At 48.8% G+C, this 15132-nt stretch overlaps 1 protein-coding gene, 2 long non-coding RNA genes and 1 pseudogene across 3 annotated transcripts; 2 read left to right on the top strand and 2 right to left on the bottom strand.

The window, feature by feature from the left end:
* Window positions 1-1197: 1197 nt before the first annotated feature.
* Window positions 1198-2295, top strand: LOC147983065 (uncharacterized). Its single transcript, XR_015614936.1, has 3 exons — window positions 1198-1368; window positions 1572-1693; window positions 1976-2295. It is a non-coding gene; the product is annotated as an uncharacterized LOC147983065 (long non-coding RNA).
* A 1200-nt stretch (window positions 2296-3495) lies between these two features.
* LOC147983066 (uncharacterized) lies at window positions 3496-4435 on the bottom strand. The gene is made up of 2 exons (XR_015614937.1): window positions 4275-4435; window positions 3496-3797 (listed from the first exon to the last, which is right to left on the bottom strand). It is a non-coding gene; the product is annotated as an uncharacterized LOC147983066 (long non-coding RNA).
* A 984-nt stretch (window positions 4436-5419) lies between these two features.
* On the bottom strand, window positions 5420-7822 carry LOC147983067 (uncharacterized; annotated as a pseudogene).
* A 3508-nt stretch (window positions 7823-11330) lies between these two features.
* On the top strand, window positions 11331-12380 carry LOC125540711 (uncharacterized). Its single transcript, XM_087539427.1, has 2 exons — window positions 11331-11607; window positions 11910-12380. The coding sequence occupies exons 1-2, from the start codon at window positions 11381-11383 to the stop codon at window positions 12178-12180; spliced, it is 498 nt and encodes a 165-aa protein (XP_087395553.1). The 5' UTR covers window positions 11331-11380; the 3' UTR covers window positions 12181-12380.
* The last annotated feature ends 2752 nt before the right edge of the window (window positions 12381-15132 follow it).

Consider the following 15132-nt stretch of genomic DNA (forward strand, 5'->3'; position numbering starts at 1 on the left):
GAAGCAGCGGCGAGGGGGCGGTGCAACGGGGCGGCAGCGGTGCAAGCAGGGGGTGCACGGCGGCGGCGGACGACGCGGCAGGGAGGCGGAAGCGGGCGGCACAGAGCGGCGGCGGCGCGACAGGAGAGGGGGAGGGCGTGGCGGCGGCGTAGTGCGGCGGTGGCGGGGTGCGATTGCTCACGCGGGGAGGGCGCGGTAGTGAACCCTAGGAGAGGAACGGCCAAGATGATACCATGTAGACGGGAAAGTTTGCAATACAATAAACGTTGTATTGATGGGGTGCACGTATATATAATTACAGAAAAGGCTTCTATCTCAACTATACAAGACTAGGAGATGAGTCACAACTCCAATATACATGCAACACAAAATACATACTCAACAATCATGTTGTGGGACACTAGACTCTTGGATGAAAAAGACAACCAGTGATTGCTCAACAAGAAGATCTTTTTCTTTTTGGCAAAAGCAAGAAGAAGAAGATCCACGAGCGCAACACCAGAAGCGGTTGATTCATTCGTGTATCTCCTACGTATGAATTCTTAAATTGTTGAATCGTGTTTTATTTTGGTGTGTTGAATGGTTGATCGATGAATCATTTTGTGCTATATGATCTAGTGATTTTTATTTCATGAAAATGAAGGTTTGAATATGAAGGGTGTGGTTGTTCCGAAGGACGAATGTGCGGTGGGCCAACATGTCCGTGGACGCGCCCGCGGACGTTTAGATGGTAAGATTTCCTCAATCCATTTGTAGATGCTCTAATATTAGTGTTTTTTGCCAATTTTTAGCAATACCGTGCACCACTCTGGGGCCGGTGATCCTCCCGGTGTCAAAATTGCTTAGTTCTCCTTTATAGCTCACCTTCATACTCGAAGCTGCTCCTTTGTCAGTGCCGACTATTTGGCATTTTTTAGCGTGGCTTCGATCAATTAGTGCGGTGATGCCTTCTTTAATAGTCATCCGTGGCAAACTCAGAGTTGATGAGTACTGATGATAAAATTTATGTGTTGCCTTCTTGTTCGCGGTATGCGGTTTGTCTATTGTGAGCCAGGTCACACAAGTGTGCCCCGAATGTTGCCATCATTGGTTTATCCGCCAATTAACAGAGCACTTCTTTATTTCTAAGTCAATGGACTCTATGTGTCTGGTCTTTGGTCCCCGTTTTGGACGATAGAGTAATAACTGTTCAGTCCCAACAACCAGCAATGATTGATCGAATCAAACAACGGTGGCTCTCCGGCACCATATTGCTCAATCCCCTCTCCTTCCTCTCCTCATTCCACCTTGGTGCCGATCGACCTCACCCGCCCCCAGCAGCCTCTACCACGGCCTCATGGCTCATCATGCGACGGACATCCATCAGTGGTGATGCCTCCTTCTCCCCTAAATTCTGTGCTTTGTGCCTCCCATCGTGGTTGGTCGCCATGGCTGGTTGGAGCTGTGGAATGATCGAGCATCAGGGGTTTCAAGGGAGATCTCCCGACATGATCGCATGATCTCCAGGACCATATTGCTCCCTCCAGTCTCCTTGTGGCTGCTTGAATCTTTACTAACTTCTTGCTTTCTAGGCTCTCCGCCACGGGTGCGCTCCTCGATGAGGACACTCCGCTATGGGTGTCATCGGAAGATGATCCGGCCGGCGGTGGATTGCTCGTCGGTTTAAATGGAGACACGTATTATATGCCACCTGGTGATATACCTCATCTCTGATCTTGCTTTATATATCATCTTCGTGTTTGCATAATCTAGATTTAGATGTAGTGTACGCTGCTGCTGGTAGTAAAGAGAAAGGAAAAGGGGATTGTTGTGATGTTCTGCAACTGTGCTCTGAACGATCTCGTGAGTCGTGACTAAGTTAGGTGGAAATTCTTGAGCGTTGAGAGAGATTCTTCAGTACACACAAGCGTGTCTTGAGTTTACAAATTATAGCTTGCTACTATCGTTATTAACCATGGTTACTGTGTTTGGGCAGAAACGGCACAGAAGTTGGATGACACCGTGAGGGAGGAGAATCTTTCCGGACAAACTCTATTGGAGAAAATTTGGAGTTATGTTATGTGGTGGCGTGAAGAAAATTCAGTTGCGGATGCTCCTGTGTCCCCGGAGTGATAGTGTGGTATACTATCTTATTTGTGCGTTCTGCAGCTTATACAAAGATAAATAATAAAGGACCTTCGTATAAGGAGTTAAGGACATAACTTACAATAATTAAGCCCTTCCAAGTATTTGTTATTGTCTGTTTTCGCTAGCTCAAGTTGTTTCCTGAATTCATTCGACTGTTTGGCCATGATATCCTGCTGCATATTGTGTGTGCTCGCTCTTTGGCTATTCTGCAGCTCACATCTTTCTTGTTGCCTGCTGTAGTAGGGAAAATTGGTGGCATACTATATGGAAAGTAGAGATAGATTGCAATGTTTGGCCATGCTTCAAAACGTAACAATTATTTGGATACCAAATTAAGAGCTGGTGTGTATACCTAGTGGTGAGGACTTGGTGGAGTGTTCATGCTGACCAGGGTTTCACTCTTGTCAGGAGCGAATTCTGGTATCTCATTGTTGCTTCTACTTAAAGGTGTTTAGTTCAGAAAAAGGTAACGTAATTGAATGTAATTAGATCACACTGGTAGTGTAAACGGAATGGGTAAGCCCTTAGTACACACATAGTCGACACGGAGTGTTCCGTCTCACCATCGAAGACTATAGGGGCAAAGACATCCTCGCCGCCGCCTTCATTGACCTATGTTGGGACTCGGGACTTAGCCTGGCCACTGGTCTCTAGTGACAGCGAGGGGAGAGGACGATGGGGTGGTAGGAGATGGCGGTAGTGGGGCGGGTATTGGGAGGGAGGATGAGGGGCTGTGTACCTAACTTAAATTCCAGAGTCGGTTGCATGGATGTGGTGTGCACTATACTAACTTGCAAACGTCGTGTAACAATTCTTCCTCTCTGTTTGTGACAAAGTAGTAGTATAGGAGTATTATCAAACGTCGTGTGACAAATCTTTCTTTTTGTTTGTCACAAACTGATGGATTCAGAAGCAATTCATATGCCGCAAACATGAGTACAGAAACAACCCGTTAAAATTTTACATGTCAATTTCTTGCACACAAGAGAGGTTCGTCTTGGCCTTGGCCTTGGCCTTGATTTTTAGGCAGATAGCCCGCCGGCCGTTTGCCCAGTTCAAGCATGGTTGCTGTCACGCATGATTATATGGGTGTCGCATGCAATTTCGTGTAGCAGCGTCGTATAGAATGCTTCCATACCTTCAACTGCAACAAATAATAATTACTGAAAGCCCATAGTATATAGAAGAGACGTTAAACTGAGCAGAAAGCGGGCTTATAATAGGGAAGACAATCATCTTAATATTCTGTGTACATTTGTTAGTTGTCCCTAACTAACAAGCATCTCACACCAACTAAAAAAAATGTCACAGAGAGAACTGGTCACATTCATAGTGGATAATCAATTGCTAGGAACTGGTCACATCATGTTGCAAAGTATAGTAGCTAGTAGTATATTATCAAACATCGTGTGACAATTCTTCATCTTTGTTTGTCACAAACTGATGGATTCACAAGCAGTTCATATGCGGGAAACATGAGTACAGAAACAACCCGTTCAAGTTCTACATGTCAATTTCTTGCGCACGAGAGAGGTTCGTCTTGGTCTTGGCCTTGATTTTAGGCAGATAGCCCTCAGTTTGCCCGGTTCAAGCATGGTTGCTGTCACACATGATTATATCGGTGTCGGATGCAACTTTGTGTAGCAGCGTCGCATAGAATGCTTCCATACCTTCGAATGAAACAAATTGTAATTACTGAAAGCCCATAGTTTATAGAAGAGACGTTAAACTGAGCACAAAGCAGGCTTATAAAAGGGAAGAAAATCATCTTAATATTCTCTGTACATTTGTTAGTTGTCCCTAATTAACAACTCACCAAAGTATAGTAACTAACAAGCATGTAACAACAACTAAAAAAATGTCACAGAGAGGACTGGTCACATTCATAGTGGATAATCAATCGCTAGGAACTGGTCACATCCTGGTTAATCAATTACTAGGAGACTTCTAACTAAAAAGACACGTCCACACCGGAAAACCGAGCCTCCACATATGCATACAAGCAAGATAAACTTTGTTTGCTAACCATATCGATGGTCGATTTTGTGCGTACCAATATATACCTACCATGCAAATAACTTGAGCTAGCTAATTGGGTAAAGAATAAAGATGCTACCAAGTTACTACTAGTAAGGAGAGATGTGCACCTGCTATTGCGTGGCCTCGCTTTGAATACAGATGATCCTGATGCCTCCATCAGAATCGACAATGATAACAAGAATAGGGTCGTAGCTCGGAGTCGGAGTCGGTGGCGGCGCCATTATGTAGAACGAGCAGCTCTAGACAACAACATATAGCGTAAGAACGCTGGAAAGTGGAAACGGAAAGAAAAGAAGAAGGAAGGGGAACTTGGAAGAGTACCGTTGCACGACGTTGTCCGATGAGGTCGGTCAGTTCCCGGCCGGACCTACCTCGTGGTTGCAGAGGGGGGGGGGGGGGGGGGGGGGGGGGGGTCCTGGTTCTGTCTGTCTGCGGTTGAACGGAAGGAAGGAGGAGACGTGCTTGGCTTGCTGGTGCTTGAATTTGCCCAAAAGCTCGAGCCAGAGGCCTCCCTATTTGTAGTAGGTTTGCACTACGTACGTAGTACCGCGTCCAGAGCGAGTGGGGGTTGGGCGGGACACATGTCGCCCATGGACGATTCCTTGTCTAGGTGGAGAACGTACGTTGCGTATCTCCGGAGGTAGAGGTAGAGAGAGAGAGAGTTGTTTATCCTCCTCGTATATCATGGTACTCAGTATATGTACTTTCGACGCGCTCGCACGTCGCGTCTCGCCGCCTCATGCATGCACGATGCCCCCGTCGCGTCCAGGTGCACGTCAACGAGCTCGATCCATCTGCTCTGGCCGTCAGCAGCGGGCGGGAGGTGACCACCCGGTACATCAGCGGGTCGACGCGTGATGTACGTACGCGGTAGACAGACATCGGCTGGGCATTTCTTGGTCAACTCGTTGACTGCGTTGTTATATGGGAAACTGCGGGGACGGGTAGTCACATGGGCTTTTGTGCCTCTCTATTTTTTCGTTTGTGATGAGGAAGGACAACACACATCAGACGACTAGGGTGGAAAACAGGACCGGGCCGGCCAACCGGCGTCTAACACTACCCTTTGAATATGCCGACTCCATCTTTTTGGAAGTTCATCATTTTTATGTGATCTCATAGGAAATGTGCTCCTTGGCCTACAAGTGCTTCAGCGTTATGTGTCTCCGATCCATATATTCTCGGTGACAAAACTTGTACTGACAATCGTAATATCATCTCATTGAAAATTAATCAGAGTAAATTATCGAGAGAGAAAATTCTAACAGCAATATTGTCTTTTTAATGAAAAAAATCTAACAGTAGTAAGCAAAGAGCACAATGAGGTGGGTAGGTAATTAGTTTATATATGGTTCACCACCACCACTTCATAAAAGGGCGAACTAGACTGTCCTGGACAGTTGTGGCAGAGAACCCCCTGTAACCTTGTGGCTTACCAACAGTGTAGATGGTTTCAAGCGCCGCCGTCTTGGGATCATAGTAGCCCAATGACCTCCCCGTGTTGAGCAAAATCCGTCCATCAATTGTGTCAGCACACATCAACATGACTTCCCTCGATGAGTATTGCGGTGAGAACTTATCAAGTTCGATACGACACGCCACGCACCAAGCCCCGTCCATTATGTCCTTGATCCTCCATACGTCAATGGCATTCTTGTCCTTGTCGAACCATGCCATGGAGATAGCACCATAGAGCTCGAGGATGGACGTACGGCCGCCGCCATGGCTGCTCCACGAAGGACCATGCATGACCTTGAACTCTCCGTTTATGACGTCGAATGCCAAGAGCTCGCACACCGCAGATTCCGGCCCAAGCATAGGTTCAACCACCCAATAAATCTTGCCATTCACGTAGGCTGGCGGAGCGGAGGATCATGCGGACACCAGTCATCATCTGTCCGCAGCCAACGCGCGTCACACCTCAATTTGTACTCTCGTGTTGCCATGTTCTTCTCCTCGTATGCAAGAGATACTATGACATGGTCCTCCACCTAGGAGTCGTACCCCAACACGATTGAGCTACCCAACAAGACTGCGTCTCTCTTGACTTGTTGTATTCTCTCACTAAGGCCCAAGGTAGGGTTGTATAGGTAGTCACCAAAGCTCCACCTCCCTAAGTTTAGGCCATGGCATGGCTGAGAACATTGGACAAGATTATCCAATGGTAGGCCATATAAGAAGGTGTTGTTCATGTGCTCATCCAGGTCACTGAATGAACCCACCAAGGGGTTGAGGACAAACTTGATCCGCGGGCGTGTTGCGTGGACGGCGGCGTGCGATAGGATGAAAGAGTTGGTGGTGATCATGGCGCGCCATGCCCTGCTCACGAGGCTGAGTCTCGAGACGGACCATGCTGGCAACCACTTGAGGACGTGGAACCAAGCTTCCATCACCGGTGAAGAGGAGACCATCTCCTCAACGTCGCGGCCCACAGGCACAAGACTCTCCTCGAACAGGCCGAGCGCCGGGTAGTCATACGTGTCATGGAAACTGCCGGCGATGGCCTCATCTGGCCGGAAAAGAATCTCTGGTACGCCTCCACCATTAAGGTCTACCGCGAACACCTTGCAAGTGCCCGTGCCAAACATGATCTTCTTCTCCAATCCATTGGCACCATTAGACAAACAGAGAGGAGCTATCCACCTCGACTGCAGCTGCGACCGCTGTGGCTCCGGCCAAGCCGCCCGGTCGATGCAACAAAGCTGCTCCCACCGTCGGGCCTTGTAATCACGCAGCAGCCATACATGGCACGGGTCGCCGCCGCTGAAGACGCATAGGCACCCATCGAGCTCCGTCGTCCTGAGACTGAGAGGATCCTGCCCCGGAGGGCATGGGGGCAATGGCAGGGAACCAAAGGTCTCGTCCCTGACGTTGAAAGTGAGGATGCCACCATCGTAGCGGCAGAGGAAGTGCAGGTGGCCGTTCAAGAACACGGCCGGGTTCGCCTCCGTGACAACGCACATCGGAGGCTTGGAGGTGGCAGGCCGCCAGTACGCCGGCGTGTCACCGCCGAGAACGAAGACGTCGCAACACGGGGCATCAACGGAATTAACCTCTTCTTTGCTGAAGATACGGACTGCCTTGTACCGGTGGGTGTCCGAGCAGTAACCAAGGCCGTAAACCACATCCATGTAGTACGGGAGTGGATGCCGGAAAGTCTTCTTGGACGGCACTCGAGTGTCGGGGAGAGGAAGCACCGCGCCGGTGGACGGGTTGCAGACGTAATAGCCGCCACTCCGGGCGCAGCGGAGGAGGACGAGGCCGTGCAGCGGCTTGGTGAGGAGGGCGGGACGCAGCAAGTCGTTACGCATCAGCTTCGTCGTCGCGCCGCCGGGCTGCCATGCATAAAAGAAGTAGTCGTCCGAGGGCTCCTCCGTAGGACTGAAGAAGAGCTTTGGCCGGCCGGCGGCTGACTGGTAGTTTGCCCGCCGGAGGTGAAGCTCGAGGAAGCACGCCGACAAGAGCGTGGCCTGCCATGAACGTGAGACGCAGCGGAAGCGCCCCGCGGACTTGGCCGGCAGGTAGGCAAGGATTTCCGTGACGACTTTGTGTGGCAAAGGCGATCTCTGTGCCGAGGCATCATCACCCTGCTGGTTCTCCTGCTCGTGCGCCGCCATCGATTCCTTGTGCGCTTAATTGCTCTGGGCTGTGGTGGCTTCCGATGATGCCCCGATCGATGGCTGCCCATGATGGCTCGATCTTATCTAAAACGGCGAGAGATCCAGGTTGGCTACGTCGCGAGTTGGTATTTGAGTTAGACTCGGTTTGGGCGCCCCGTGTCTTGTTAGAGCATCTCCAACAGCCGTGCTAAACTAGCGCCGCGCCGTAAATTAGGCCGTTTTAGCGCGCGCGCAACACGGCGGGTCGCTCCAGCGGGCGCGCAAAAACGGCGCGCGCGCTATAACGGGTCGGGCGCGCGGTCGAAAACACTTAGACGCGCGGTGTATTTCGGGCGCCCGCTGCAGCGCGCTGTATACTCCAGCGCTCGCGCCCGCACTTCCTCTCCCACTTCCACCCCCCGTCCGGCCGCGCCGCCGCCGCCGTCCGCGCCCCCCGGCGACCGTTCAGGCTTCCCCGGCCTATCCCCGCGCGCCCGCGCTTCCGCCCCATCCCCTCCTAGTCTCGCCGGCGCTCGCGCGCCTCCGTCGTCCGAGGAACAGCGCCCGAGCGCTCGCTGCCTCGCCGCGCCCGCAAGGTGTTTGACAAAATGCCTACAAGGTATGTATTGCTCAAACTTCATGAATTTGATGCATGTTTTGAATTGTAGTTTTTATAGTATAGTATTGAACATTGTAGATGAGTTCGTCGAATGATTCTTCCGAAGAAGAATTTGATATGGAAGAGGAGGATCTTGCAATGATCCTAGCTATGCATATATAAAAAAAACCGAAGCACGGTGGTTCGGTTATGGGTCGGCAGAAAATTTGAAGGGATAGGATCGATGCCCACAACAGATTGATCAGGCATTATTTTGCGGAGAATCCCATATATCCCGAGTCGTATTTTCGTCGCCGGTTTAGGATGAGCACCGAGTTGTTCAGGCGCATTGCAGAGAAACTAGCGAACCATGACCGTTTTTTTCAGCAAAGGAGGAATGCCGCCGGAGAGCTCGGGCATAGCACCTTTCAGAAGGTGACAGCCGCTTTGCGTATGTTGGCATACGGTATACCGGCTGATCTTGTTGATGATCACTTGGCTATGGGTGAGAGCCAAGCCATCATGTGTGTCAAGCGCTTTGCAGTGGGAATTGTGCAAGTGTTTGGCGAGGAGTATTTGAGATCTCCCAATGCTGAAGACGTCGCAAGGCTATTGGCGATGAACAAAGCTCACGGTTTTCCTGGCATGATTGGCTCAATAGATTGCATGCATTGGAGTTGAAAGAATTGTCCAAAGGCATGGCATGGGCAATTCCACAGCCAAAAAAAGGGTTCCACTATAATCCTTGAAGCGGTGGCCGATCAGGAGACTTGGATTTGGCATACATTCTTTGGAATGCCTGGATCTTTGAATGACATCAATGTTGTCAACCGGTCACCACTGATAAATAAGATTGCAAACGGTGAGTTGCCACCGGTGCAGTTTGTAGCAAATGGCCGTACGTACAACTATGGCTATTATCTAGCGGATGGCATCTATCCAAAGTGGCAAACCTTCGTGAAGCCGTTGAAAAAGCCGGAAGGTAAGAAAAATCTTGATTTCCACAATGCTCATGCGGCGGCTAGAAAAGATGTGGAGAGAGCATTTGGGATTTTGCAAGCCCAATTTGCTATTGTGAGAGGACCGGCTAGATTTTGGGATCAAAAAATGCTTTGGTACATCATGCACGCTTGTGTGATCATGCACAACATGATCATCGAGAATGAGCGTGGCCAAGATTTAGACTACTCACAGTATGAGCTCTTGGGATATCCCGTGCGAGTGCGACAGAGGGCTGAAAGGGTAGCCCGTTTTATTGCCTCCTATCATGCCATTCGGCGTCCCGCAACGCACAATGAACTTCAGAATGATTTGATTGAAGAGTGGTGGGCATGGCATGGACGACAAAGAGCATGATGATATCTGTATTCGACATTGTATTGTTCATGAACTATTTGTTGTGTTTATTGCATTTGTTGTACTGAACGATAAACTATTTGTTTGAGTTGTAATGATAACGAAATTGAACTATTTATTGTTGATTTATTTTGTTTGTTTGATCATTTTTGCTCATAATACATGTATATGTGGTTTCTGCGGCGCGCGCGCTGTATTTTTGCGCTCTGCTGGAGCGGCGCACGCGCTGCATTATAGCGCGGCTGCTGGAGCCAGCACAGGCGAACGCGCTAAACCAGCCGAAGCGTGCGCGGCAAACAGATTTTTTACGCGCGGCGCTTAGCGCAGCTGTTGGAGATGCTTTTAGGGTTAGATTCCTAGCTAGTGTCTACGTGTTTGAGTAGTACTGGGTGTTAGCTACGTAGTGTCTACAACGTGTTTGAGTTGTACTACTTGAGTTAGTTAAGGTAGAGCCAGGCGTGTCCTAAACTCCTAATCATAGTAGTACTAGTAGGATTTGTAATGTACAGTTAAAAAAGGCGGCTGCTACAAATCAACCGGTTAATTTGATACAGAATTGAGACACCTGCAGAGCCATCCGATTGGTCGCATCTCAGCGACAGGATGCACGTGCCATCTGAGCCACGCGTGGCCGCTCTCTCGCGATAGACCTTTCAACAGAGAATGTGTTGTAATGTAACACCGTCACAGCCATGCATGGCTGCTCGCTCGCGATAGAATCGCTGGCGAGCGCCGTGTCGGAGCACGGGTAGCCGCCGACAATGCTTCAATGCAGCGGAGCCGCCGGTGAGCGTTGCGTCAGAGCACGGGTAGCTGCCGACGACGCTTCACTACAGCAAAGACACCGGCGCGGCGGCGTTCCATCGCAGCGCTGGACACCGCCGGCGATGTTTCACTGCAACACCACATGACAGGGTTGCATCGGTGCTCCATCGTAGCACCCGACGCCGGTGTGACGCTGCTCAATCGGTGATGTTGTACAGTAGCGCCGCCACGCAGTTCAATGCAACGTCGGGGCCAGCTAGATTCTACTACTTGTTTGCTTAGCCGTGGCCACTTCATGCTGACTGAACCACGTTTGCTACAAATTGCAAACGACTTGACAATAAGAAATTCATTTGACCTGGCACTCATATATATTTTTTATCAAAAAAGCTTATGTTATTTTTTTTTGCGAGATCTCATATATGTTTTGTTACCATGGTGGGAAGGTTCTACGCATCATCCCAATCCTTTCTCGACATGGCCGGGTTGCTACCGGCAGCCGTTGGGGTTTTTGTTATTTGAGAAACCGAAGACCATTCTAAGGCGGGGCTCTTTTTTTAGAGAAAGAATACAAACTTTATCACATGCATCGCTTGTGCTTGTGGAGATGGCAAGAAGTTGACCTCCTCCACTAGCAAAGTATAGTACTGAAACACGCTAGCACCATCCTACCGAGATCTGATCCCTTCTTCTCACAAACCCACGTAATCAATGGATTGAGCCCTACGGTCTCCGTTGAATGAAAGGGGGAAAAGGTACAAACAGCTTGTTCGTTCCCAACAGCCAAATTATTCTCTAGTAGCATACGTATTCTCATCCTAACTTGCACCCCATAATGCTCACGTCAATAATTGATCTCTTGGTCTAAACGAACAGCGGCGATCGAGTAGGCGAAATGGCGCGCTCCAGCGTGTACCATGTTATGTTATGTACTGTACTTAGTATCCATACGACCATACTGCCTCCTGCCCTCCTCCCTCTCTTCATTTGCCCTGTGTGTGTCGGCCGGCAACCTGCCCCCCGCAACCTCGAGCTCCTCCTCTCCCGCAGCGGCGGCCTCATGGCTCACCACACGACGTACGTCGATCTCCACCATGCAAACGGTTATCTCCTCATCTCTCTGTTTTGTACCCCCACGAAATATCTCCGCTCTATGGATTGTTACTACTCATCGATGAGTGGTCGGATCCAAGCATTAACCTCCTGTGAGGCAACCACCGGCCACCGGGCGGACGGCGGAGGTGAGGCCTTCCTGCAACATGCAGCTTGGGCCGGACGCCTGGTTGTTCCCATGGCCTTTTCAGCGGCGGTGCCTCCTACCGTGGTCGGTCGCCATGGATGAGTGGAGCGAGCATCAACCACGATTACCGAAAATAGATTGTCGCTGCTTGCATTAATTCTTACATGTATTTACTGTTTTGTAGGCTCCGGTGGGATGCATTTGCCAAAGGTACTCCGCTATGGGATGTTGATCCGGTCCCTGGTGAACTGGTTGTTGGTTTAAATGGAGACATGTACTACATACCACCCGGTGATGCTCTGGTCTCCGCTTCAGGTGTCATGGCAGAGACGCCAAAGACGTTGGGCTACATCTTGGGGGAGGAAATCTGGAGTTTTCTCATGGGGTGGGATGAACAAGATCCTGTTGCCGATACTCTCTTGAGCCCGCCGTCACAGGCGCTGGATCTCCGGTGAGCTCTACGGTGATTATGTCCAACGGAACTACGGAAGGTGGTAGAAGGTTCAGTTCTACGTCCAGATTATAAAATGTATCCCACCTCTTACCTAATCTATCCATTTGAGATCCGGTGGTTATGTGGGAAAGTTTCAGATTTGCACTGAACGGTGGTTTTCACCTGCTAAGTCACCATGTGAATGATGATATGTGTTACTCCCATGCATCCCTTTTTGACGGTGGTTTGAGTATAGTTTAGACTGAAATGCCCCTAGTTACAATTTTTTATTAGAGTATAATTTTTTTGTGGGGTATAAATATAATTACCATAGGCTAATTAAGGATTCTTCTAATTCTGGGCATTGATTTGAGTATAATTTGGGACTGAAATGGCCCTAGCTAAATACAAAGTTTGATTAGAGGAGTAATTACCTTCAGCTGACTAATGATCCTTCCAGTTCAAGACACTGTTTGACTATAATTTGGGACTGAAATGCATGTGGTTATAGTGTTGACTAGAGGACTAATTAACATGCCTAACTAATTAGGGTTGAGGGTTACACAGCCCACAGGCATTTTTTAAGATTCATACGACACAACTCAGAATGTGAGCAACTGGCACTCGAACTCGGGCAAGTTGGCAAGTATCAACAGCTGCTAATCATCCAGGTGGAGCCTCGTCAGCCGGTGGCTAATTAATGATCCCTTCAATTCGAGAGGGTTACTGTTTTATACTCCCTCCGTTTCATATTACCTATTCTGGTTTTGAACTAAAACCATGATAGGTAATGTTGAACGGAGGGAGTATTAACTAGTACTCGTAATCAGTAACAATTCACAGGTGATGGTGTATACGTAGTCACATACTGGTTGGGCATGAGAGACGTTGCAGGCTTGCAACCAGGTAGCAACACGCGCCGGTCCGAAACCAGCCGATTTTGTGGCCCAGAAGAGGAGCCGGTGGTTAGCCAACAGCGAAACATGCAATTCACGGTGGAAAGATCAAATGTGCATGTCACTACAGACTAACCAACGGACATGCTAGGTTGATGATGCTTGGTCGATCCTAAGCTCCCTGGATCTGCTTCTTTAAGAAAACGATATCAAGCTTCGTGGTTTGTGCCATTAATTGGTGTGCCATTGGCAGGCTACACTATATGGTAGGGTAATATTAGTAGATTAGATGGCAATTGCATCTCCAAGCTATACTACTCAAACCATCGACAGATCTTCGGTATACTCTCTTAATAGGTTAATCTAGAATCAGAAAAAAAAATCTTTTTTGTATTAATCAAACGCTTCGTAAATCTAGTGCACTCGCGCAACACACCAATTTGCTTTGTGTGTTGGGAACACAACCCACAAGAGACGTCGTCAAGTCAAGGGACCGCATGAGACTTGCTATTTTGTTGAGCCCTTTTGTGCTTGTGCTTGGGGGCTGAAGAAGGGACTATATTGGCCCTGAGAAGGAGAAGCATCATGTCCAACATCAAAAATTTCATCACTATCTTTCTCACCTCTTCCTCTTGTACCTCTACCCGACCTGCCTCCCGCGTCTTGCTCTGCTCCAATCCAACCATAGATGTATACTAGCTAGTGTTGTTTCAAAAAAATTATCCCGTACATATCAAAGGCATGGTGTACCCATTAAACGTCATTTACAAACACTAAAAAATGATACTCCCTCGGTCCCATAATATAAGACACTTTTACAAGCTAACATAGCTTGCAAAAGCGTCTTACATTATGGGACGGAGGGAGTAATAGATAAGTATGCACAACCTCACGTGAAGTTTAGTGTTGACGCTTGTGACCGTATTGTACACCACCAAATCCAGCATACTACAGCAACATGAAATAAGACGTTGTGACGCCGAAGATTGATCGGTTATGTGCAATACGAAGTGGTGTGGCGTCATGATCTGAAAACTACAACATTGACTTCGAATATTGAAATAAAAAAGAAAAGAGAAAGTACTAGAGTAAGCAACATCAATCTTGTGCTACTCCAAACAAAACTGCTGCAACATGATGAGCAAAACACTACAATTGGTAAAATACACGTACTGCAGCAGCAGGAGCATTAAAATATCCTAAAGATGTCCCCGACTCTTTCTTCTACCTGGCTTCAGATCTGAAAGTCAAGTACACAGGCGGACCAGCAGATCACTAGCTGCATCCGCTGCAGCCCACGTGGGCACGTGCTCCTCGCCCTCTGCCGCACTCGCCGTGCCTCCACGATGAAAGAAGATGCTCTGCGGCTGGGGGAGGAGGCCAGACTACATGTTCACCGCGTCCACCATCCCCGGCTGCCGGCTTGGCACAACCTCGCCAGAGCTGCACTCGAGCGAGCCCTGCAGTCCAACGTCGCTAGAGAGAAAGAGAGTAGAGTGATAAGCGCGTGGGTTGGAACGGATAAGGATTGAAGTGCTGCCAGGGAGTGTCAGGAACGCGTGGAGGGTTCTTGTTTTTCTTCCTGCCGAACGTCACGCGGTTTCCATCTCTCATCTTCCATTGCTGTAAGATGTAACTAAATTTTAAGCTGATGTTGTCAGTCAAATAGCCATGAGTAGTTGTTTCTATGCTTTTGATGCAACGGAAGATGCTACCTGTACAAAATTACAGTTTCCTTCCTTGGTTATCTGAACCAAAGTTAGAAGTATCATGTAGATTGAGCAGTGAGCACAAGATATGTTTGAGCCAGTCACAGGCCATAAACCTCATAATTCCTCTGTTTTCTCTGCAAGTGAGGGAACCTGGCTTCAGTTTGTGAACTGTGAACATCTTGCTTCAGTTTTTCCTTCTCCCCCCCCCCCCCCCCCCCCCCCCCCCGGTGTTTGTTTCATCTTGAAAAAACACTCGTCATGCACCAAGCTTCTCAGTCAGCTGAGGGTAAACAAAAAAACTAACATTCTTTAAAAGAACTAATGCCATTGTGACTGTTATTGTCAAGAACCAGACTCCCTTTTAGT

The sequence above is a fragment of the Triticum urartu genome, chromosome 2A, assembly GCF_056163025.1.
Source record: "Triticum urartu cultivar PI428250 chromosome 2A, HENAU_Tu73, whole genome shotgun sequence".
Taxonomy (NCBI): domain Eukaryota; kingdom Viridiplantae; phylum Streptophyta; class Magnoliopsida; order Poales; family Poaceae; genus Triticum; species Triticum urartu.

Excerpts from the sequence above, each read along its gene's own strand:
- LOC125540711 (XM_087539427.1), top strand. The coding sequence starts at position 11,381 with ATGGCGCGCTCCAGCGTGTACCATGTTATGTTATGTACTGTACTTAGT. Across the intron at positions 11,608-11,909 it reads GGTTATCTCCTCATCTCTCT|GCTCCGGTGGGATGCATTTG; the intron begins GTTTTGTACCCC and ends ACTGTTTTGTAG.